Below are 25,497 nucleotides of genomic sequence, written 5' to 3' on the forward strand. Positions count from 1 at the left end.
CGGCTCCACCAGCCCATGGTTTGGGGTAGGAAGCTGCTTGTGTCAGCAGCTGGAGCCAGGAGGCAACTCGGGCTGAGCTGGGGCTGTCGGCCACGATCAGTACCCAAGTCACCCCAGCCTTTCCCCACTCGTCCGCAAAGCATCCCCATCTGCTGCAAAGTGCCCCCCAGAGACAGCTGAGGACCGTGGACTTTCATCCTGCACTTGCAAAAAGCCATTTGTGTCAATTTGGCCATGTTCCTTCCCCTCTCAAAGCAGATTGGGCTGGGGGCTGCTGTGTGCCCTGGACTATGTCATCCTAGTTTAGAACACTGCTGCTGTCACCTCTGATCTTTCTTTTTTTCTCTTCTTCTCAGAAAGAGCTGAGTTATATAAAATGAAAATTTTCCCATCTTAATGGTGGATGAATTATTTAAATGGGTCTGTTTGCTAATGTGATTGACTTCAACCAACAGCACAGGTTGAACTGTAATTACAGGAAAACAATCAAATCTCTATCTGGGTTCAGGCCATACCGGTCTTGCTGCTTTTTTTGTATTATAGCAGAACCTGTTGGGCAGCTTTAGTTAAGCTGAGCCTCCTTTCTGCTGCTGGGGCAAAGAAACGTGAACCAGTAGAGCTGGTCAGACTGCAAAGAAAAATTATGGCTTATTGTCTGTGCAAGTTCACCTACACTGCTCACTCCTGTCTCCCGTGTCCCAGATGACGGTGTCTTGATCACAACTTAACCGAGCCACAGGAGTCGAGGCAGAGACACAGAGGCAGCCCTCCAACGTGAGTATTGTGCCTGCACTGATTTTTATCTGTCCTATGGCAACCCGGGCAGTGTTACATAGCTGGGAAGGGAGCCGGCGTGAGCCACGTGTGGAGAATTGCCCAAAATCTGCACAGCAGAGCGCTGGGGAGAGCTGTCACTTGGTGCTGGCAGCCGGAGCCTGGTCCAGCTCCCATCCAATGGACAGAGGCTGGTGTGTCACGGGTTTACTTGCTTTTCTGTCGCTTCTCAGAGTCTGAGGAGGAAATTCAGATTTTTCTAGCAGCCCGGGAGTCAGTGGGTTGTTGCAAAGTGGCGGTTCTGCTTCTGCGAGTGTGTGGGGTTGACAGGGAGCAGAGCTGAGCCAGCCACTGCCCAGCTGGGACACCGGGCTCTTCTGTCCTCTCTTTTAACAAAAACTTCTCCTCTGGCATTTTCCACTTGAGCATGAAAGGTAATGAGATATCGCTGGAACCTGAAGTGCAAAGAAACAGCGTCTAGCTCGGTAAAGTGAAACAGCTGTGCAAGGGTCAGAGCAGTTTGTGGGTGTCAGGGTTTATGTCCGTACCCGGGAGTCCAGTCACGTTTGCATCCAGGGAGCAGAGACCAGAGGCAGCAAACAGCAAAGCCTTCTCTGAGCAAACGCCCTGGGTGAGGGCAGAGCCTGGTCGGTGGCCACGTCGGGATGCACAGCAGGAGCGCAGGGGCTGGCAGCAGTTGATCCCAGCTCTGCTGCCAGGTCTAAGAAGGAATTTTCTCCCTTTTTCACTCTGCGGCAGCTGGGAGCCAGGCTGCAGCGACTCCTGGTAGCTGGGCAAAGTGGCCCCCTGTCCACCCCACCTTCAGCCCCTCCGTCCCCATCACATTTCCTATGGGACAGCCTGCCTGTGTCCTCGTGGGGTGAGCAGATATGTTCCTACAGGCAGCACAAATATTCAGTAGTGCTGGAGCTTGCTGGGTCTCCCAGTGGGTGTGATGCTACCAGGGGCTGTTGTCCCTCTTCCCTACTTTAAATCCAGGCTGAAGGAAACAATGGGGGAATTGCTGGATCGGCAGGGCTGTGTCCATGCATGTTGCCTCCCTGCACGGGGATCATGTTGCAGTGGGTTTGACTGTCCCCATCACCTGTTCCTTGTCCCCTCTGCTGGGACAGCCCTGTGTTGGAGAATGCCCTGAAAGCTCTTACAGGGGAGATGACCAGGTATGGAAGAAGCAGGTATTTCTCAAATACGGCATCTCGCACTGAGCTTTGCCCTCGATTGCTCGGGAGCGGTGAGAAGGTGCACATGTCCCAGCTAGCCCGCAAATATGCGCTGTGTTAGGGGCTGCGCTCGGGAGTGGACTAGCTCTGCTTGGCAGCCGTGCCTGCAGCTGCTGGACTGATGTATGGCTGCAAGGAAGGCAAAGCCACACTGCGTGGGATTTACTTCTAAATTAGAGGTGTTTGGTACTTTCTCTCCCCAGAAGTGGGGAGGAAAGTGGGACCTCCCACCTGTTCTGATGCGAGGTGCAGGAATTCCCAAAGGATGGAGATTTGGTGGAATGAGTCCTTGGTATCTTTTGTCAAAGCTCCTCTGGGACTTTTGGAGGCAGGTCATTTGTTCCAGGTGCCCCAACACCATCAGCACATTTCTGTACCACCTCAGTGATGGCAACCTGGCTTCCATACTTCACCAGGAGCAGATGCCGAGGCTGGGAAGAGGAAGCATCCACCTTTCCTACCCAGCTGCATGATGCCTGAAACCCTGTCATTTCTCCAGTTGCCTTAAAGGAACCTTGAAAAGAGAAGCAGCATCTGCAGATGTGCTCCATCCCTGCCTTAGAAGAACTGCATGGGATGTACAGGGAAACACCAGTGGAGAAAAGCCTGAAGTGGTCTCCCAGCTTCCTGAAAGCTGGGACGTTCCCCCTTGGGAAACCCCTGATGGCAGGAGGTCCCAGCTCAGCTTTAGAACCTGCACCACCAGAGACTTTAACCTGCTCTGGCCATGGGGATGGGGCTGGATCCAGCAGACTGAGGTCCTGCAGGCTCCCAGGAGAAGTGCTGCAGGCCATCCCACCCCCATCCAGCTGACCTGGTTCAACCAGGGGAGACAAAGTGCCCAGGATGGTTTTGCAAGACTGAATCTTCCCAGCATGTAACCTCTTTTTTAAATACTGATTAAGACAAAAGCTGATTTAGTTAAGGGATTCATTACCTGCACTGTATCCAGGGGGGAGAGATTTGTCCTTTTATTTTGCATGGCCATCTGAAGGACTTGGGATGACAGCACACAGCAGGAGCACAAGTACCAGTCTGTGAGTGTGGTTACAATGGATTTTCATGCCCTTTACCCCACACAAGACCCGCTTGGCCCACGCAGGATCAGGAATGATGGATTCTCCATCCATCAGGAGCAGCGTGAGCTCCAAGGCATGCTGCTGTCTTCTGCTGTGGAGGAGGAGACAGCGAGACTGGGTTGCTCTCCAGGCACCATGCAGAGCATAACGGGATCACAAGCAGCGTGTGGGGTGATATTGCATCTATCAGAGCTTCCCAGGGTATTTACCACCCACTTTCCCCAGCCGAGGGCTCTGGGGATGGGGGATGCAGAGCAGCATGTTGGCTGGGCTGGGAGGTGGTGACTGTGCACCCAACAGGGCCCTGAGCTATTCCCTGCGCCTCGCTGCTTCCCAATTAAAACACCTGAAAAATGTGATAATGCTTCATTACCCACTTCCCAGAGCATTTTGAGGTGTTAATTAAATAATGTTTATAGAAGCTGTGGTTACCCTGAGATGTACAGGCAGATAAGTTGCTACTTTTAATCATCTTCCAAATCCTTGTGCAGGCACACAGACCTGCCTGTGGATCTGGCAAAGCCCACCGTGCTCTGCGGAGCATCCTGGCATGGACAGCAGGTCCAAATGAGTGTCTCTCCTGAGCAGGTTAAATCTTTACAGCTAAACCTCAGCAAAGCAGCATGGAACTATTTGTCAAAGAAACTGGGGACCAGGAGGACAAAGCCTCCCTCCCAGCAGGGAATGGTGTAAGAACAGACCCTGTAACTGCTCACCCTGCTACAGAAAAGCCAAATTCTGGTTCTTGGCTATATTTAGGCATTGCAGAGGACCAACACCTCCTGCTTTTAGTGATTCTGCAACACCAGAGCAGCAAAAGCTCTGTTCTGGGAGGAGGGATGTCCCTGTGCTCAGGGGACGCCCACCAGCTGGGGGCTCTTAAGCAGAAATAAGGTAACGGAAGCAAGTCCCTGTTGCTTCGGTAATTGTCACCTTGGTTAGAGAAGCAGCAGTTGCTCCCAAAGGGGCTGGGGTGGCAGGGGAGAAACTGAGCTGCTGGTTTTGTGACAGCCAGGACTGTGCAACATGCTTTTTAGGGTTGGAGAAAAGAGGTGCATGCAGGTTGGGACCTGAGGCTGGAGCTTCATCTTGGAGGATTCACTCTTGTTCTCTTCTCCCTACAATGGGACGTGTCTGTGCACATGTGAGCTGGTGCAGCAGGTCCTGGGGGCTGCTGGACCTGTTGTGCTTGTTGGGCGGGGGGCTGTGACCAGTGCTGGTCCCCAGTAACCCCAAAGGACCATTGAGACTGGTGGGATCCCCATCCTCAGTCAGAGGGGACCCTGGGGCTGGATGTCTGCATTGCAAACCGGCCCTTGGGCTAGCGAAGCAGCACAGAGTGGCTGCCTGGCATCAGGGAGGATTTTCGGGTTGTGTGAGGCGGAGGAAAGCACCTTCTCCTCCTTCCCAGTGAGCCAAAGCTGCTCCTCCCGTCTCACTGGTCGGGGGATAATTTTGCAATCTGCCAACCCCTATCCAGCACCCGCGCACAAAACCAGCGTGGTGGAGAGCAGGTGCTGGGCTCCATTTTAGAGCAACCTGTGCCACATGAAGTCATACAAATAAATAAACGCCCAGTAGAAAGAAAAAAATTCCCAATACACGCAAAAAAACCCTCTTCAATCTGACAAGTGCACGGTACATCAGCAAAGCAGATCAGCCTCACGTTGGCCTGCAAAATACGCCTGGCACTGCAGATTTTCCATGAGTGATCAGGCAGCTTTTCTGGGTATAAACTCAATTTATAATTCTAAAATTAGACCAGGAACATAGTAGGGTAGCCAAGAAAAGAAAGTTTGGCTTGCAAAAGCAGCCCTGCCCAGCAATCGCCCAGTGAAAGGTATATTACATAAATCCAGCCTGAAGCTGAACAACCCCGGTGCTGCTGATGGGAAAATATCTGGTTGTAAATCCATTAAGCTTCACTGATCTGACAGAGTCAGAACTTCAGAGTTCTGCCATTTTTTTTTTTTTTCAAGTGGTGTAAGCTGATTTATCTAATGAGCTGCTTTATTCTTCTGAAAGGAAACAGTGCTGAGGGTAGGGATGTACCACAGCTCACTGCGAGCGTGGCCAGCAGTGCTGGGGATGGTGACAAGAGGCTAGAAACCCCTCAGGGACCAGGGAATTGGGGACAGCTGTGCTGTGAGACCCAGCTGTCTGAGTCCACTCTCTCCCAAGTCCCCTGGCACAGGTGAGGAAATAACCTCCCTCCCACTTTTCCTTTTCCCCACCGTGGTCAGGAGCATCCTGCCCAGAAGAGCGATGCCAGCAATACCCAGAAGATGCCGCAGGACGCTCCAGCCCCACGTGTGAGAGCTGACGTGTCAGGGCCCCCCACACGTGGACCTTGTGTCCCACTCTGAGCTGAGCATCAGGGGATGCAGAGAGCAGGTGAGCAAAGCTGTGGCTATCCCGTGGGCTTGGGCTTTCCAAAGATTTAGGGGCTGGATGAGGAGTTTGCCTCCAGTCCCCAACACTGGGGCTCTGTTTGCGGAGGGCACCTGTCACTCTGAAATACGCCTGGCCGGTGCACCAAGGGGTTGCATGCAGTTCTCTGGGTGTATATTACAGTGACGGCTCTGGAAAGGGCTCAGAGCTGTAAATGAAATCTCTGTCTCAGGGAGTGAGCTCCACACTGAGGAACTCTGTGGGTCTGGTCTTCATCAGTAAATCTCCCTCAATAAATCCTCTTGAACAGGGTGGAGGAGCAGGGGGACACTGCTTCATGCCTTTGCCAGTCCACACAGAGTGGGAAAGGAGCAAAGCTGAAGCCCCAGATGTCCTGGGCTGTCTGCGGATTTGATGTGCTACAGCAAAAGTCTGAATCCTGGGTAGGGACACATGGAGGGTGATGCTTGTGCAACATCTCTGTAACTGCGTGTGTGCATGGACCAGAGACCCAACATCCTCACCAGGTTTGCTGCAGAGTGGGTGTCCCGTCTGCAGGCAGGGATAGATGCTGGTATCTCAAAAAGCACCAAAAAAGGCAATAGCTTTTCCCCACTGATCAGATCCCCAGCAGGTCACAGATCCCAGCTGACCTGGGTAATCTGAGGAAAAGAAAATCAGCCCTGCTGACATTGCAGCCCTGCGTTGAGGACAAAGCTCCTGCCCACACCCCAGACCCAAATCTGGCTCTGCTGGGTACAAGCCCCAGCTGCGATGTCACCTTCTCGGGATATCGCCTCCCTGGGATGTCCCCGCTGGAGGCCCCTGGCCCGAAATGCTGGGTGCTGCTCAGACTCCAGCCCTGGGCAGTGCTGGGGTGGACGGGGGCTGATCCAGCACCATGAGCATCGTGTGGAGCCCTCACAGCTGCCACTGGCTCTGCTCCCAGTTGCAGTCCCTTCCCAGTTTGCAGCACTGGGCAAAGCAATGGGAATCGGTGCCTGAGCACTTCATATCCTCCCCAGCTGACACTGGTGGTTCCAGCCCTGCGATGGCAGCTGTGGGTCTCACACCCCTCTTCAGCACCAGGGAGGTGCTTTGCCCAGGTCAAGCTGGATTTAGGACGCAACAATCCCGGGAAGTGCTTCCCGTTAACATCAGGGGTCTGATTTTTTTTCTGTTTTGGAGTAGAGCCGGATATTATTTCACCTGGCTCATTACTCAGCTATGGCTTTGGAGCAGAGGTTGATTCCCAATCACATTTCACGGCAGCTGATCCCAAGCTGCACAAGCTGTGCCAAGCTGTGCCATGCCTCGCGTGGCTTTTCCTTGCAGGCAGAGATCACCCAGCCCTGGGAAAGGGTGGGTTGTGCCCAGGAAAGTGGGAGTAATGAATATTTTTTTTTAATTGTGTCCCCAGACAGTGAAATCTCTGCTTGTTTGCTCAAAAGGCGATGAAGTTATTTCGCTGATCCAGCCGTGGCAAAAGCACACAAGCCGAGCTCCCTGCTTCTGCTCGCCGGCGCGTGCCTCATTTCTTTTGAAAATCAGACGCTTTAGGGGCAAGTTTCTTCTTCCAGCTCTGCGTGCCCACATCTTGCATATGCAGGCGATCTGGCACACCTCTGCATGCAGATAAAGGCACGGGCGGGCTGTCGGCAGGAGCCGCGCTGCGAGCGTGCTGGAGCCCAGCGGAAACCGCCCCGTGCTGCCGGGGGGCTGCAAAACCCGGGTCCCAGCCCAGCCTTTCACCTTCCAGCCTCAGAGGGGAGGTTTTCCACCCAGTCACCTCTGCACGGTCGAAGGCTGAGTGTCCGGGTGCTTTATCAGTAACAGGATTGCTGGCTGTGACTCGGTAACCCTGTATGACTTTTAGGGGAGGGCAAAATTCTTACAAAACAACCACTTTACTACCAGACTGTTTGTTTACCTCCTGCCCTTCCCGTCGTACAGAGCTGGGGGTGCCATGGGTTTCTCTCTATGTCTCCTTGTTGTTTGGGGGTGTTTTCAACTGAAGAAGGAAAAAGCAAGGTTTTTGGGTGGGTTTTTTTTAGAAAGCAGAGCACTTTATCTGTTCTCAGGGATTGTTGAACACTATTACCAGCACTAAGTGATGCCATTCAGCATGATGGAGCGTTAATAACACTATAACGATTCAAGCACCAAGTTGCTGCGGGTTTTCCCATAATCCATCCCCAGCACTGTGGTACCTACACAAGCCCTGCAGTCTCTTCCTCAAGAAGATACCCCGTCCTCATCCCAAATAAATGTGATTTAAACAGCTCAAAAAGTAGACGGAAAGCCTGATTTTTTTATTATTATTATTATTTTTCAGCTGGGCTTTTGGTGTTCTTCCAATTTTCTGGTGCCCCCGGGCTGAGGCAGGGTGGACAGGTCTGAAAATGCATCCTTGGGTGAGCCTGCTGCTTTATGCACGCATGTGGTTTAGCAAATGATTCCACTTTCTGGGACTTTGCAAAACATCACATACACAAGATACTTCTCTTTTATTGGACTTTTTGTTTCTATTTTAGACTGAAACTTGAGTAATTTGAAACGAAAGGACATCCTCGCGCTCGAAGCAGCCCGACGTGTGGCACAGCCTTGAACATGACCACAGAGAGTTTTGCAGAGTTCCTGAATAAACTCAAAGAAATCCATGAGAAAGAGGTCCAAGGTAAGATGATACAAGAAGTCTCATTAAAAACGAGGTCCATTCCTTTGTAAGGCCACCTCGATCTGTTTGGTTTCAAATCACCTGAAGGCAGGAGCGGGGTGTGGATGGGGGGAGTTTTGGGAATGAGGGCTGAGCAAGCATCACCCACAGGGATGGATGAGGATGCAGGGTCACAGCCCTCAGGGCACCACACCATTCAGTGGCACCTTGTTATGGTTTATCTGTTTTATCCTGGTGGACAATGAGGTTTATTGATAAAATCAGTAATTTTTTAGATGAGGAGGAGGAGCAGAAGGGGGAGGGGAGGCATTCCTGCATCCGATATCCCTGGAGATATCCCACCTGCAGGAATCCCAGTTGCTCCAAGAATTACTCACAGGGGATTGGGCTCCTCTTCTGCTGCTCTGGTCTGTGATAAAGGGGAATTGGGAGCTTTGCAGAAGTGACACGCACACCCACCGGGCATCTTCTCTGCGCCACGTGGATTGGAGTATATTTGGATACTGAAGGATCAAAGGGACAGTGGAAAGATGTAATCATCTATAAAACAGAAGCAGTAGGAGTGTGAGATTCTGCTGAAGAAAACCTTAGAGACAGGTTGGATAGTTTATGCCTCTAGAGAATAAATTATTCCTCAGGTCATGTATTATTAAAATAAGAACCATCAGGTTAAGCAAACAAATGCCAAATTATTTTTCTATTAGAATAATTCCCAATATCAAAATTATGAACAAAACGACAGCACTTTTGGAGGATTCTGGCTTATGAATTAATTCTTGTGTAATTTCCAGCCATGTGAGAGTTAGAAGAAACTGTTGAGCAATTTAAACCACATGTTTACATCTACTTTGCATAAAATGGATTTGACAAGATGTAAGGTCTGCAGATCCATCAATGAAAGCCATTCTTGTTGAGCTGTAAATATTCTCCAAGACGCTTTGCAGCACTGAGAGTTACAAAATACTGCCCACCTGGGAAATGCATGTTGTAACGAGAAATAAGTAGAAACAAAACTGAAACAAACTTTTGGAGGTGGGAGGGAAATGCAGACTCATTAAATAGTGGAAATACAAACTGTGCTCGTGTTTTGTACAACTTTTCCAGCTATACTACGCTGTGGTGTTACTTAACACAGGCAATGTGTTATTCCTTCTGAGAAATAAGGTTTGTAAACTGATGAGGTTTCAGCAAAACCAGGTACCTTCCTGATGTTCCATGGGTGCGTTTTGTCTCTGAAGCGCTGGGGAACTGGCAATAAATCCCCACCTTTTTGTTCGTGATCACAGGTCTGCAGAGCAAGCTGATGGAGCTGACGACGGAGAAGTGCCGGTGAGCGACGCCGAGTGGGCGGGGGGGGCGGAGGTTACACCACTTCATTTTCTGCTCCCCCGGTTTAGACAGCATCGTTTGCCTTTCTGGCTCTGCCAAATTCAGACTGGTGACTTTTGCCATTCAAGTCCCCAGCGCAGGCAGGGCTTCGGGTGATCGCTGCCCACCTCCAGTTTACCTTCCCTTCCCACCAGCAAGTGATGCTCGTTCTGAGGGGTGCATGATCTCTTGGGAAGCAATAAACTGGGACAAAGCAAGGTTGTTAACTCCAAGGGTGGGTGTCACAGGGCAAGCATCTGGATTCTAATACATTTGTTTTCCTTCCTGTCACACAAGCAAAAGCATTTCAGCCATATCGGTGTGAGCAGCACAGGGGGCTCAGGGAGGGCGCTGCAGATAAAGGCACAGATTTGAGGGAGAAATTTAACAACCCTCTTTTCTTTGTTCTGTTTCTTCAATTAGGGATGCTCAGAGAATTGAAGAGCTGTTTGCTAAAAATCACCAATTAAGGGAACAACAGAAGGTCCTTAAAGAAAATGTGAAGGTGTTAGAAAACAGGTAAGATTTCTTTATCAGCAGAGTGCTGTTTGGTGGCAGTGAATGCACCCTCCGGGGGGAGAGTTTAGGGTTTGCTGCCTTCCCAGGAGTGGGATGTAGCACCTGAACCTCTTTTTTGCTCATACTCAGCTACTGGGAAAGCTGGAGGAGCCTGGGCACATGCAGAGGAGTTTTCCTAAGCTGATGATGGTGGGGCTGGATCTGGGGCGCCTGGAAGGGCCAGGGCTGGGCTGCACGGATGATAACCCCTCTCACCAATTCTGAGTGATGGGCTGGGTGTTCACACTTCTCTGTGGGGAGGGCAGGAGCTTATTTCCCTGATAGGAACCATGTTGTAACAAGCTGCCGCCATGGGTTTTCCTCCAGGCTGCGAGCAGGTCTCTGTGACAGATGCATGGTCACCCAGGAGCTGGCGAAAAAGAAACAGAATGAGTATGAGACCTCACATTTCCAGAGCCTGCAGCACATCTTCATCCTCAGTAAGCACCACTGCCTGCTGCAAGCTCAGCTTTGGCTGGCTGGGTCTTTCCTCAGTTAATGCCTCCCAAATATTTGCACATAAGCCAGTGACTGGGTAACCAGGAGGGATTTGGGGATGGGGAGAAGGGAAGGAGCCAGTGTGAGTGTGTGGGCCTTGAAAAATCAGAGCTGGCCAGGACTGCGGATGGCAGCCCATGTCTTCTCTGAGCAGAGGTAACTGCTCACATGAAATGGCAGAGCTGGGGGCTCACAGCCCTCTGCACCTCCAGAAAAATGGGAGATGCTCATGCCGAGAGCAGCCCTGGGCCAACCAGGTCATGTCAGCTGCTTGGATAAAAGATGCATTTGGCATCGCAGAAGCAACAACACTGGCAAAGACAGGGATGTCCCAGCAGCAGCTCAGGATGGTTAAATGGAAATTAGGCAGCACGTGCGATGGATCCTCTCCCAAGCCTTTGGCAGAGCTCCCAGCACCACTCCGGCTCAGGGTGTGTTTCCCTGGGGATCTGGTTGGCCCAGGGAGGCTCATGGGGGTAAAGGAGATAAGGCATTTAGGAGGGATGGAGAAATGCCAGCAGCCTGTGGCTTATCTCCCCTATTATGCCATCACTCCCCAAGTGCTGCTTTGGAGCAGGAGCACTCTGCAGCCGCCGCCCACCCTGCCTGGGAGCGTGTCTGCTCTCGCTTGCTGCAGCCCGACTGCTGGGTATTCACAGCTCCTTCTGCTCTTCATCCCATCACCCCTGAACCCCCCAGCTCTCCCCTGAACACAGCACCCTCTCATGGGATACGGCCATGGTACCCACTGTAAGGATGCCAGCTGTGCCCATCCCACCGTGCCACAGCCACCTTCCCATCTGGGTCACACTCTCCTCACCAAGCAAACCCCTAGTCCTGAGCAAACCTGAGTTGGAAAGTTGCTCCTTTTTATCCCTTAGCACCCAGCATGTTTTCAGAGAAGGAAGGAAGGTCAGCATCCCTCCAAAGCCCAGTGCCATTCCCTCCTCCTCCTCCTCGCACCCCAGTGAGATGTGAGGAGCATCAGCTCTCTCCTTGCAGTACCCGAATCCACAGCACAACTTGTGTCTCTGCAGCTAATGAGATGAATCGCCTCAGGGAAGAGAACAAAACTCTCAAGGAAGAACTGAAGAGGCTCCGAAGTCTTGAGTAAGCACTCTCCTGGGTTTTATTCATTACAAGGGGTGTTGGTAAGGACAGAGGCATCCTCGCAGCTGAACAGAGCTGTGTCCAGACTGTGCCATTATCAGGGATATTTTAGCATCTAATTCCCACAGATTCCTGTAGATGCTAGACACCAAAACACCTGTAATGGTCTCTAAGTCCTTGTTGACCTTTGCTTATTCTCTCTTCACCTGCAGGCAATAATTCAGTTTTTGGGGAACAAGGGTATTCAACATCCCTCCATGGGGGGCTGCTCACCTTGGCCATGGACGTGACCATGGGCTTCTATGGCTTTTCCATGGCACCAGCTCCCTCCTGCAGCAGCCAGGGAGGGTCTGCAGGGAGCAGGTTGTGTTTTTGGGGAAGGGGAAAGTGGGGACTGGGCCAGGGTTAGGAGGGAGGAGAGATCTGTACCAACAGGTTCATATCCCAGCAGCGTGTTGTGCTGAAAGCCAAAGAACGTGCCAGGCTGGCCAATATATACAAATCAGCTCATTCCTCAAGGGTTTAAAGTCCAGAGGAATTAGCACCAAGAGATTAGTTTAGAAATGTGTTTTCTTTGGAGCACAGAGCATCATCCACTTAAAGAGAAACTCCTGCTTTCGCTCCCTGGTGCTCCCCAAGGCCCAAGGAGTTCTGGAGCTCTAGGTTGGGTTGGGTTTGCTGAGCACTGAGAGTTTCTGCTCTGCTCTTCTCTGAGCTGCTGGGTAGGAAGATTTCAAGCCAAACACCCGTGTCTCAGCATCAGGGTCCAGCCAGGACTTTGTCCACGCCATAAGTGTGGGGGTCTGAGACTCAGTGACTCCCTCATAGTGGCCAAAAGCATCAGCCCCACTAGCTCAGTAAGGTACAGGGTGACAGTCCCCATTTCCCCATGCTGAATCAACCCCTACACAGGCTGAAAGCTCAGTCAGGGATGTACAGGTTCTCACAGAGCTTTTGCAATAGCTGCAGCTGGGTTTTGGCTTGCCCAACGTGGTGGCTTCCTGTGACGTTACCCACAGCCAAGTGGGGAAATGAGAGCCTGAGCTGTCGCGCTGGCTCTGCCCCATGCTCCAGACTGCAGCTGAGCCAGCAATAAGCTGCTGCGCAAGAAGGTGAGTCTGAAGATCCAGTATATCCACATACATATATATATATAAAAATGCGTATATTTATATATTGGGCTCTGTAACTCAGAACTCCCAGTATGGTGGCTCTCAAAGCAGTGATTTCCTACTCCTGCCCCTTCTCTTTCACTCATGTTCTTCTCCTTTCAATAGGGATGGGACAAAACACCCAGGAGTCACCTCCAGAGAAAGCAGCTCCACCTCCAACTCCCCCTTGGCGTTACTGTCCCCCACAAGCAGGAACGCTGGCACAGAGAAAGCAGCTCACAGGGGAGCAGAAGAAGCCCATTGTGATGTGCCGAGCTCCGAGCTGGGAGAAGGTGGGTGCTGCTGCCTCCCACCACCTTCAAGGGACCTGTGGATGGGAGGAATGACATGAGCCACAGGGCAAAGCTGCTCTGGGAAAGAGTCTGGAGAGCAAAGACCAAGCTGTTGGCAGCTCAGATGGACATTGCCATGGCCAGAATAGCTCTTAGGGGGGAAACTGTATGTCAAGGGACAAACACACTGCTCTGTGTTAGAGCAAAAGGGTGCTTGGGTGCCCACACTGTAAGACGAGTGCTCTGCAGGTGTGGATCTGCCACCCATTTCATGTAGAGACCGTGTCGTTGCCTTGCTGCTGCCCACACATGCAATGGAGGGAAGGTTATTTCAGGTGCTGGCTCGAGCCAGATGGAAATTTTGTCTGGAAATCCTCAACAGCAGGTGATTGGTGCCAGCCAGCAGCATGCTCAGGAGGCTGCGAGACCCTAGCACGCTGCAGGGCAGGCCGCAACAGCTCTGCGGAACCGTCATGGTGGCTGGTTGCATCTTTTTTTGCAGAAAAGCCTGCGGGACAGAGAAGCTCTCCAAGCAGTAGGACTTCCCCGAGCACTGTCCTCCAAGAAGCCAGCCTTGCAGAAATGGTGAGTTGCTGGAGGCAGCCTGGTGTCCTCAGGCCTTCTCCCCACCACTGTGGTCATCTGATCTGGATCAAGGCAGATGGACTAGGATAAAGAATGAGTAGGAGGCGCTTAGGGGGTAAAACAATTAGCCAGACCTGGGTGGTTTGCCATTGCCAGAGCCAAGGAGGGCATTTACCAAATGCCAGATGCATCCTCTCCGTAGAAATTGCTACTCACTGCAAGCGAAGTATTTGGAGTTTGGCAAAGGCTCCTGTCCCCACTGTGAGCATACACATCTCTGTTTGCTCCCTTGTTTATCCTCCATGACAACATATCTAGCATCCTTATGTCTTCTGCCCACCACGCTGGTTCCTCTCTTGGGTATCTCGCTGGAGAAAGCTCTGAGGAGTGAAGGACCCAGGGAGATTGTGCTGAGCCACCTCTTAGTGTAGCTTATCCTGAGTTACAGAGTCAGCTCTCCATTATCTGTGCAGACAAGAAGCTGGAGCACTATGAATGGAAAAAGCCTAGAGAACATGTAAACCATGGGAGCTGTGGCTACTGAGAACAAATACACCACAGCAGCCCTGCCCAAGACCATGGCAGATGTCTCTTCATCTGCAGTATAATGAATATTGGTATTTTCAGAGGGCTGGAATTCAGTGGTTGCTGTTTAGTGCATTGATGCAAGCCTGCTATGCCTTTAAATCAGAAAGACTATGTGTCAGCTCAGGGATGCTGAGTGATATTGGGCAGTGGGAAATGAGACTGCAGGACCTGGAGCCCTGTTCCCCATCGTGGGAACTCGAGCCCACACACACACCCACAAAGATGCTTCTGTTTTGGCACAGGATTCACTTACCTGAACTCCAGAGAAAACTTGAAAGAGCAGGTGAAAAGGGGTTTTGGTAAGGCTGCAGGCAGGCTGTGAGGATAATTAATAGGGATTGCAGGAAGGGTTGGTGACATCTCCAGGTGGGCAGGGAAAAATCAAGTCAGAACATGTGGTGAGCCTTTGATGACAGCAGATGGAGATGATAATGTCCTGGCCTCACATCTGGGTACTCCACTGGAAATAGACCCATCAAACCAGTGCGTGCCCAGAAGATCGCATAAATAAAGTCTAGTGGCCTGACTAGGGGTCGTGGAATTTTCAGGATCTTATCTTGGTTAAGCCACTGAATCATGGCTTGACTTGAGAAGAGGCACAAGACATCCTGAGCTACAAATCAGTGCAATCAGAAAATAAAGACTACTGCAGATCCTCCTAGAAGACATGAAGGGAGAAATTTCCTGGGAAAACCAATATGAATACGGTTGAGCTGTTGACCAGAATTATGTCAGAGCACTTCACACTGGTGAAGAGCTGCGTCTCTGCTCGGCGAGGCTCCCTCCAGCCCAGGGTGCGCAGCAGAACAGTTCACATGGCCTTTCTCCCCCATGCCCCAGGCATCCCAGAGGATCGCCAACCAGCTGCATGGAACCATCGCCCTGGTGAGACCTGGCTCCAGACCCTGCCTCCTGGAGAAAAGTCCTTCAGGGGCAGCAGTGTCCCCTCCCATGAGGAAGCCTTCTCTCCCGCCGGAGCACGAGCACAGGCCCAGCCTCGAGAGGTGAGTTCCCTGCCCCGGGGGTGGTGGTGTGGGGCTGACCCATGCCCTGTTGCAGATGTCCCACCAGGCAGATGGCAATGAGGTGGTCAGTATTTGCCGTATCTGCCCACCTTCTTCTCCAGACTTCTGCAGGGGGATCTCCCAGTTTACACCAGCAAAAAACGACTGGAATCCAGTCTGACGAAATCAACCTCTTGTTGCTCCGGTTTTGTCAGACAGACCCGTAAAGCGAATGGGGTTGCCCCCACCTCGGGGAGGAGAAGGACTTGCCCCCCGGGAGGCAACAATCCCAGCTCCTCCTTATCTATTCTAATGGGCTTTTCTGCAGGGCTCAGCATCTCCTCGGGCTTATCCTGCCCATGGAGTGCAGAGGGATGAGCAAAGCCAGTGAGTTCACCTGTAGAGCCATCCAGTTTCTCAGAGCTGGGAGCAGATCTGCTGAGAGTTCCCGGGGAAAGCTCACACACATGGAAGCTGCCAAATAACCACTGACAGCAGGAGCTGGGTTTGCAGGACAGGTTCTTACACCATATCAGCCTTCTTACCATGGCTGTACAAATCTCCCATTGAGGGACATTAGGGAAGGGTGGGCTGTTCCTCTGTCCTGGAGGTGTTCAGGCGCACCAAGGGACTAGGAAAGCCCAAAGTGGGGGTAGATAGGATGCTTCTGGCTGTAAGGCAAGGTTTGACAAGTGACTCCTCAGCAGCAGCACTGCCGTGAGCCATCACCGCATCCCCCACTCGCTCAACCCCCTGCCTGGAGCTGCTGTGACCCAGGGACAGGAGAGCACTGCTGGATGGTGATGTGGAGACCTGCTGCCGGCTGCCTGACCCCACAGCCACCAGGACCCTTCTCCCCAGCACAGCACCCAGAGGCAGGAGTGATGCACAGGCCAAGGGCTGCCACAGGACACAGAGCAGAAGAAACCACACATGTCACCTGCTGGAGCTGAGAAATCACATTAAAATTCTCTAATTAACCTGATTATTTTTTTTCCTCCTTCTTTTAGTTATTTAACAGCAAGCAAGCCAGACTCCCCCAGGGTTGCTCCATCATATGAAAACCTAAAAATGACTGCACGGAGAGAGCAGCTCTGTCTCCTGCACAAGCACCTTTCCCTGCACCAGCTGGGGCTGGTGAGCAGCTGCACCTCAGCTGACCGGGATGGCAGCAGCTTCTCCAGCCATTTGCTCAGGTCCAAAGATGCCGATGGGAGGACGAGGTCGCATGACGGGTGGGAAGATCACGCAGCCTTGCTGAAGCTTCCTACCACCATGGTGTATGTGAGGGATCAGCACCTGGAGGAGAAGCTGCAGCTCCTCAAGCACAGGGAGCGGCTCCAGCATTTCCTCATGCAGCAGTGCCAGCCCGACCAGCGGGCAGATGGAGACCCAAAGCCTGTCCAAGAGGAGCGGCCACTCTCCCCATGGCTGAGCATCACACCGACATGCAAGGAAGAAAGGTCCTTCCTGGAGGATGCCATGGATGGGAAAGCAGAGAAGGATCTTTTGCTGAGCCGAGACAGCATCAAGCTCCGAGGAAAGGTGGAGGCAACAAGAGACGACGGTGCAGACGCACCGCTGGATCTGTCAGACTCCAGCCGCGGCAGAGAAACGGGCTGGCACAACCGTCGGGAGGCCCAGGGGGCTGGTAGCCCACAGCTGAGCCCCAGTGAGAGCCTTGCCTTGCCAGCAGCCCGTGGCCCCTGCGGGAGACACGGGACAGAGAGGGACAACTTGTGTTTCCCCTGCCACTGGCCCAATGCCACCCGGGCACTGCCTGATGCTGTCAAGGAGGAGGAAGAAGAGGAGGAGGAGACGGCAGCTGTGGTGAGTACGGTTCCCATTGACATCAACTGTGGTCCCTTCCTGGGGATTCCAGCCCTGGTGCTGGTGCTGTTTTGACCACTGTGAATATCGCTGTTGGAAGCCAACAGGAATGTATTGCACATGGTAAAGCCATGGCTGTCCAACTCTGGTTGTTGTTCCCTACCCACCTTCCCCTCTGGTGCCCATCCATGGGTTCCCATCCAGGTCCAAGGGCCAGTGTGCAGCAGCACCTGCAACCCGTCCCTGCCAGTCAGTGCAGGAGGGTGCTGGGCTCCCCTGTAACACGCCACGAGCGCATAGAAATGCCTCTGCGATGCTCAGCCCCACGGGTGTCATAGTCATGATGCAGGGACTGGGAACTGCCCTTTTGTCCTGCCTGGCAAAGGCAGGGTTTCGATAGCTGAGATAATATCTGGTGTTGATGGGACTGCTGCCCTCCCTCTGTCTTACAGCTCGCTTTCTCACGGGCACATCCAACAAACAAGTCCACGCTGAGCAAACCAGAGGCTCTTCCAGAGACCGGGGTGAGATTGGCTGTCAGCGCACAGAAAGCAGAACCAGGTAAAAAGCCTCAAGCAAATGTGATGCTGGAGACGGCAAGAGCAAAAGATGCATTTTGGTGAAGGTATCTCACAGCCGGGAGCTCTCTGTTGCTGAGCTCTGCACCACCTGCAATCCCTGCTGACTGAAGCAATAGTCACTCCACATGGGACACCCTTCCAGGGATGCAGGTGCTCCCAGCTCTTTTGGGACATTGAGGAAACTCTTAAGTTTGACACTTCTGTCCTTGAGGGCTCAGTTTTCAAACCTAGGGATGCTCAAAATTTAGGCTCAGTACCTGTAGGGAGTAAACCCTGGCTGTTCTGGAGTAAAGCCCAGCATCTCTGCCCCGCACAGAGCAGGAGCCACCCATGGGGTGCCCTTGCACACCCTACAGAGCACCCTGCACCCAGCTTCTGAGTGGCATGGAGTTTTCCAACAGCTAAAGAGATAGGTTTAGCATTGACCTATTGGCAAAACCCTGAAAAAACATCCCTGTCTGTGCCCCCTTGCTCCAAAGAATGCCCTGTGCTGGCACAGCATGGAGGGAGGAATGCTGGTACCTGCAGCAGGTTGGAGAGGTTGCTCTCCTCCCTTTCCCTGCTCCATCCCATGTAGAAGCCCTTTCCTTTCCTAAAACCAGCAGTGTCTGCAATCTGGGGACACAGGATGCTTTCTCCCTGTCCGATTGCAGTGGGATGTGGGCAGCAGGTTTGCCGGGTGGGTGAGAGGCAGCAGCCATGGGGAGCTGAGCAGGACGCACGTCTGCTGAGAGCTGCTCAGAACCAGCCTTACCAGCTCAGCCAGAAAGTTGAGCTCACCTGGATTAGTTGGTCTGGGCGTGTCGGAGCAGTTTGGGAACACTCTCCAGAGCAGGATTTTGCACGGTAGGAAAAAAAAAGAGAGTCCTCCATGATTTACATGCTAAGGAGATATCATCATAGCAGAAGAATTTCAGCTGATTACATTCTGGGTGTGGGAATACAGGACTTTCTTCAGTTCTCACCTGAAGCTTGACAGGAAACAATACACAAATACTTCTGCACTTTCTAGTGAACCTTAACCCATGGAAGGATAAAGTGAGGATGGGATCAGAATACAGGGGCTCTGAGAGCGCCTGAAAGCAGCAGCATCTGCTCTCCCAGCTGGGCAGGGGCAGCTCTGCCGACAGTCCCACCCTGCATAGACGTGGGTGTCAGGAGCAAGAAATGTGGAGGTCCTGGAATGATCCTGCCCCTCGGGGAAGAGCACAGCTCCATCCCCAGCCCTTTCTGCCCTCCACAGCCAGCACGGGTTGCTGCTGTGTGTGCAAACAGGGCGATGCCAGAGCCAGCAAGGCTCGGCCACTGACCGGGGCAGCTTGGCTCTGTGCAAAGGTTGGGTGCGTGTCTGGTGCATGCAGGTGCATGTCTGGGGTTGTGTAGCCCCAGGGCCTGCATGCAGAAAAATCCTTTTGCTGTGCAGGGAAGCAGCTTCCCCACCTTTCCTTCCTCTGCTCGTTGGTACACATGCCCTGCCAAGAGCCATCGACTGGCATGGGCAGCAAACTTGAGGGTTGTCCATTTTGGCCTCTTTACCTAGACGTGCTCCTCCTCATCTGGGTCTTAAATGAGATGGCACAGTTGAGGGTTTTAAATACACCTCAGGTTCCCAATCTGCACGTGGCCATGGATTTCAGGGCAGTGCTTGCAACCTTGGGGTGGCAAAGTCCTACAGATACTGATTCACTGGGAGCTGGTTCCCCAACAGAGCCCTGTTGGACCTCCCATAAACTTTCATCTCAAGCCATGTAGCTCAAAGCGCCTTTGCTTTGCAACACAGTTTATTGCTGAATCTGTTTTCTGCCTTGATAGCTCCCGGAGGCTGTACCACCAGCTCTGCATCTGCTTGTGAGCTTGTCGGGTTCCCTGCCAGCCAAAAGAAAACCCTTCTTTTTGTGTTTCCTTAGATGATGATGATGATGCTGAGTCTGGGAAGCAGGAATCTGATGAGCCAGACACGACGGACAGCGAGGTGTGTTTGCTCTCCCCAGCCCATTAGCTTGAGCCATCAGGTCCAAGAGGTGTAAGACAGGTTGTCCTGACCCAAGCTCACTCTGAGAGGTGACAGCCCTTCCTACACAAGGTGCCAAACCCCATTCCCTCACTGTTACCCAACTTGCTGCTGAAGGATAAAGGTATCACTCTTTCCATAGCCAAGAGGGTTCCTGAATATTTGTCACAAAGGTCCCCAGCCATGCCACCAGGTCATCAGCTCCCAGGGAAAGCAGGTTAATTTGTAGACGAAGTGCTCTTCTTGTTGATGTAGGTGGCTGCCCCGTATGAAGATGACATCCTACAAGAAGCCCAGGCTGATGGGAAATATTTTTGCACCAAAGACAAAGCTCATGCACTGCAGAAGAAGAGAAAAAGAGGACAGGATCCCTGGACAAAAGGTAGGGAAGAGGAGTTCTTTATGCTATCAGCTCAGGACTACAACTTCTGCTGCTTCCCAAGGGGCTCCTGTGAGAAACGCCCAAGGGCACCAGCCACCTTCCCTGTCACAGAGAGGAGGGTGCTCTTCTGCTGAGCGCATAGAATCATTTTGGTTGGAAGAGACCCTCAGTATTATCGAGTCCAACCATTAACGTAACACTGTCACTAAACCACATCCCTAAGAACCTTGTCTATACATCTGTTCAACCCCTCCAGGGATTGTGACTCCACCACTGCCCTGGGCAGCCTGTTCCAATGCCCGACAGCCCCTTCCAGGAAGAAATTTTTCCTGATACCCAATCTAAACCTCCCTGGCACAACTTGAGGTCATTTCCTCTGGTCCTATCACTTGTTACTTGGGAGAAGAGACCAACACCCTCCATGCTACAACCTCCTTTCAGGTAGTTGTAGAGAGCAAGGAGGTCTTCCCTCAGCCTTCTGTTCTTCAGGCTAAACAACATTTCACACTGCAAAAAAAATGCTTGCCCAAGGTGATACAGTGGAATCTTTCATTTCCCTGAGATAAGTGGTTAACTCCTGCGATCACCTTGCTGTTTACAGGAGCTAAGAAGTCAATGAGAGGAAGAAAGAAAGTCAAAGTGGAGCAGTGCCCACTGGGGATCACAAAGGAACCGGAGAATTGCTCTGCTTCCCACGATGACACATCTGAGGACAGCTAGCAGCAGGGTGGGATGAGCAGCAACACCGACGCTGCCGACCAAAGGAGAGGGCTGGGAGACCTCAGCATCCCACCCAGGCTGCGAGAGCGGCTCCTCCTGCTGAGCCGGGCCAGGCGCTGGGGATTTCATAAGGACTCATCAAGGAGTAAAACACCCTGAAAATCCTCAGTCGGTGCCCTGGGAGGGGCTGGGCAAGGTGCAGGTCACTGCTGATGGAGCAGCGCCGTGACCTTCAGACTGGTGCTAGGAACAGGAGACACCTTTACAGCACTCACCCTGCATCAGCACCATGCTCCTCCCTAGGATTTCATGCAAGGAGAATGGACTATCCAGACCCCACCCTCCATGGACGTCATCTAGGTGGCTGGTCGAAGGGTGGTGACCAAGCTGGACACAGCAGGGCCCCACACACAATCCTGCATTGATTAAATCCCTACCCAGGACTCATACACATGTGGATCTTATTTGGCCTGGAGAGAAATCTCACGATTTTCTAGTTAAGTGAGGAGCAAGGACAGGGGCAAGGAGGTGGAACATGGCCCTGGAGATGGCAGAGAGAAGAGCATGGGATGGGAGGGCTTGGTGGTCCCAAGGTGTCCTGCTGGAACAGGCGGGTGTGGGAGCCCCAGCCCCTCAGACTGCAGGGAGGCAGCCTGGGATCAGGAGAACTAGGGGAGGGAGGGAACTTTTATGTGACTATAAAATAATCTCCTCCCTATGACAATCCCTTGATAAGCAAACTGTGCATGCCAAAAATAATGAACTCTTCAATTTCTGTTTTTCTTAAGGAGATTTTTTTTTTTTTTCCTCCACCCACACAAGACCACCACAGATTTGACCTTTGTTTACGGGACTTCTATTTTCTTTTATATTTTTTCTTGCCATTTTCAGCTGGTGCCCCATATCTCTGTGCAGGACGTGTGTGAGGGGCTGGCAGGGACACATATTTCATAGTTAGGGCAATCCCATAACTATGAAAACAAATAATGGTTTTGTCAGCTCTGTGTAAAGGGCTCCTCTGAGCAAGTGGCTGAAGTAAAATAAACTTTATACACTGCATTTGATCCAGCCCTGGAAAAGTTGCTCCTACCTAGTCCCTGGCTTGCTCTTACCCCTCCACACCATGTTCCAGAATTGCAGGTAATTGCTGAAGTCATTAATTCTCATAATTATGCTTGTCAGTCTCTTGTTCAAGTCATTCTTGACAGATAAATGCACCTATTGATTTGGTGATACGAAGCCAGCCTCAGACTGGAACTCCTCTGCTGTAAGGAAGAAATCTGAGACCTGCAAGGAGCCCTGGAGGTTTTTGATGTGCAGGTTCAGTTCTGCTGGAGGTGCCGTGTTTGCAGGAACACGCTGGGTGGGCTCATCCCCTGGGCTGATCCTGCTGTCCCTGAGAGCAGGAACGTGACTTCACTGGTGTTTGGCTGGTGATCTCCAGGGGCATCTATGGCCCAGACCCAGCAATCTGTGCTATTTGCAGAGTTAAACCGCTTTTGTTGCCGCACTTCTGTTCAGCATAAGAACTATTTTACACAGCGATCTCCAAAAAAGCCACTGAAATTACCCTTAGAGTCACAACCCAGCCAAAGAGAAGCTGTCCTGTGAACAGATCAGTCCTGCTGGCAGACTGGCAGCCCATGTTTGTTTTGTTCAGAGAAATTAGAGCTCTGATGTCATCAGTGACGTGATGTTGGTAGGACGCCTGGGCCGGTGAACTGGTTTCCCAGAGAACCAGGCTCAGAGCACACTTGGGTTTGCCCAGGCCAGGGGCTGGATTTGAAATCCCAAACAAATCTGAAAGAGCAACAGTCTCAGCATTTGTTTGCTTTTAGACCATCCAAAAGAGCAACAACTGGCTCCCTTGTTGCCCATCGTGCAAAACAATTCCGATAACAGACCATCACAACTCTTTTGCTCGTTGATCGTTAAATTACTGTGCTTACTGGATCACTCCCACAACAAAGACCCCGCTGCTCCTCCCTGCACATCAGCCTCCCCCTAAACTCAGGAGCGAACTAACATTTTCAACTATTTGTAGAATTGCATAAGAAATAAGTTTGTGCAAGTCTAGCTGTGAGTACACACCTCCAACTCAAAAAAACATGCCACCACACAAAGGTTCCTCTGTTACGTGTGTAAGGGAGATGGTGCCGAGCAGCACAGTGGGAAGTGCAACGAGCTCAAAGCAAAAGGGAACTATGCCGGGGACGCAGCTGGCTGCCATGCCGGAACCAAAAGTGACAAAAATAGAGAAATTCACATCAGATTCTTCTCGCTTACAGTTTTCTGTGGTGGTATCGCCTCTATGGCAATTGATATTTCAAAGCTGTCTTAATTCATGCCCTTTTCATGAGACTGAGCACCGCTTTCTCTGCAGTGAATTCCTTTAAAGCGAGATCTGAGCAGTAAGCAATGCCCATTTATAGTGCTGGCTTTGGAAATGCAGCTTCACTCCTCAGTTCACCGTAGGAAAACTCATTCCAGGCATTACTGAAGTCTTGCTTGAGTCCCATTGCGGGGATTTAAGTGGGCTGGGTATTTTGCGTAGGTCCTTCCCAAGTTCAGATGTACCCTGCATATGTGAAAGAAGCAGCACGTGCCCAGGCAGCCTCATGTGCGGCTCTGCGGTGTGTGGCCGGGGGCTTGTAGGGGACAGGGACAATTGGATTGTTGACAGCAATGCTGTATGTTGCTGACAGGAGGTTGTGAAGTCGTGGACATGTTTAGCCCATCCAACATGCAGTGGTGGTTCTTGGAAGGGAGAGATTTGGAGAGTTTTTTTCTCTTTTATCTCAAGCAAAGTTTATTGTGGGAATTTTCGAGCCAAAGCGCATGTTCCTCCTGCAGCCCTTGGGCATCATGACTTATTGTTCTGCCTTGAACACTGTCGTCAACCCTTTGAGTGTTCCCCAGCTGCAGCTGGGCTCTGCTGCACACATTGCTCTTACCAAATCATCTGCTAGAGGTGCTGATCTCCAGGGACCTCTCCAAAAAACACACTTTGCAGAATTCCCCCATGAAAATTATCCGTCTATTAATAACAGCATGTAGTGAGGTGCCACGTGGTTCAGGGAAGAGGGTTTGGTTCATTCATTCACAATTCCTCACATTCATTTTTCACGACTCGAGCACAGAGTGCAGAGGCACAGCGCTATACAATTAAATCAATCAGATCCATGGTTTTTTAAATACTTCGTATCGCGCAGGAGAGTCTGAGTCATTTTCCAGGCACACTGTTATTAGCACAGAGGTCTGCTGGCAATGTCGGCCTCCTGGGGCTCAACAAGTTATTTTGCTGTAACTGGAAATCCGCAGTCAGAGCAGAGGATTGTGTCACCCACTGCGGGTGAGCACCCCGGGGACATGGTCACTCCATTCCATCAGCAGCCATGAGAAACCAGGACTCCCAAACAGAACCGACTGGGGGCAGATTAAAGCCATTGAAGGTCACTAATGCATTGGTGGGGCCAACAGCTTGAGTCAAACCTGGCTCATTGGTTTGGGATGCAGGAGGAGAGCGATGGAGATGGATGTGCCAGTGGAGAGCAGCAGGGGTCCAACATATGAATGCAATTAAAATTTTTTTTTTTTTTTATTTATTTATTATATATATAACACATGTAGGGAATGGTACCTCCAGGAATTTTCTGAGACATACTAAATAGGAGGGGGAAGATGAGCTCAGGAAAACACATAGTCCCAAAAATGCAGCAGCTGGTCTTTAGGGGGATGTGGTGAGTGTGACAATGAACTCCAAAGAGCCCTGGTCCCCCTGGCTGTGCTGATTTAAGGAGAGGATTTACTAGGAGTGAACTGTGGTAGGATCTTTTGGACAAGGTCTTTGGGTCAGAGCCTGTTCAGGAGAGAGGGGACAGTAAGCTCTGGATTTACTCATCATCCTCCCAGTCCTCCAGAGACCCCCCTGATCCCCTGTCTCTTGGATTCCCATTCACACCCTGCTTAGGCTGGAAAAACGTGTCCAGAAATTTCTGGTGCCTTATCTTAATACTAGCAGTTCCTCCAACTGGAAGGCTGTTCTTCTGGTTCTCAGCCTAAATATATTCATGACCTGGTTATCTTTGCTTGATTTTGGGCTATGATTTTACAAAAAATATAACACCCAGCCCACATATGTACTTTAAAGTGCTGTCTCATATCAGATGCTTAGACCAAATCCTGCAGTTCTTGCTTGTAGAAAAATCTCGATGATTTTGGTGGCTCTATTCCCATCATAATATTGGAATAAGGACTCACAGGCTTGGCCCACTACAGACCAGCTCCTTATTCCAGCAACCCCTGACTGCAACCACACAGCTCAGGGCTTTTTTAAGGTAGAACAGGAGCTCTGGGAGCAAAACGAGCATGAGTTGAGCATTGGAGAGTCGGAGTAACACAACATCCATGCAGTAATGCTGTTGTTAATGCAAAACTGCCTGTCTTCCCATATGTCTGGGGGTTTTGCAGAAGACTGGAGCGTACTTTGGTCCAGAATTTAAAGCAAGACTGTGATGAGTCCAACCTTTCTCCAAAACAGCATCCCTGTGGATGAATTAGGAGCATCTCCAGTCAAAACGGATCTCAGGCTCCTTCTGTGCCCCCTCTGCAGGGATTCCCTCAGTGCAGGGAAGGGGCAGCAAAGGTTGCTCTGGG

The 25,497-nt window shown here is 51.5% G+C and overlaps 1 protein-coding gene across 1 annotated transcript; it reads left to right on the top strand.

Moving 5' to 3' along the window:
• The first annotated feature begins 617 nt into the window (after window positions 1-617).
• Window positions 618-21,881, top strand: RBBP8NL (RBBP8 N-terminal like). The gene is made up of 15 exons (XM_071815590.1): window positions 618-774; window positions 5,338-5,488; window positions 8,020-8,162; window positions 9,449-9,491; window positions 9,954-10,049; window positions 10,416-10,528; window positions 11,624-11,696; window positions 12,974-13,140; window positions 13,643-13,725; window positions 15,154-15,317; window positions 16,328-17,147; window positions 17,600-17,708; window positions 19,636-19,700; window positions 19,995-20,121; window positions 20,723-21,881. The coding sequence occupies exons 3-15, from the start codon at window positions 8,096-8,098 to the stop codon at window positions 20,839-20,841; spliced, it is 2,046 nt and encodes a 681-aa protein (XP_071671691.1). The 5' UTR covers window positions 618-774; window positions 5,338-5,488; window positions 8,020-8,095; the 3' UTR covers window positions 20,842-21,881.
• The last annotated feature ends 3,616 nt before the right edge of the window (window positions 21,882-25,497 follow it).

Source organism: Patagioenas fasciata, chromosome 16 (genome assembly GCF_037038585.1).
Source record: "Patagioenas fasciata isolate bPatFas1 chromosome 16, bPatFas1.hap1, whole genome shotgun sequence".
NCBI classification, from domain to species: domain Eukaryota; kingdom Metazoa; phylum Chordata; class Aves; order Columbiformes; family Columbidae; genus Patagioenas; species Patagioenas fasciata.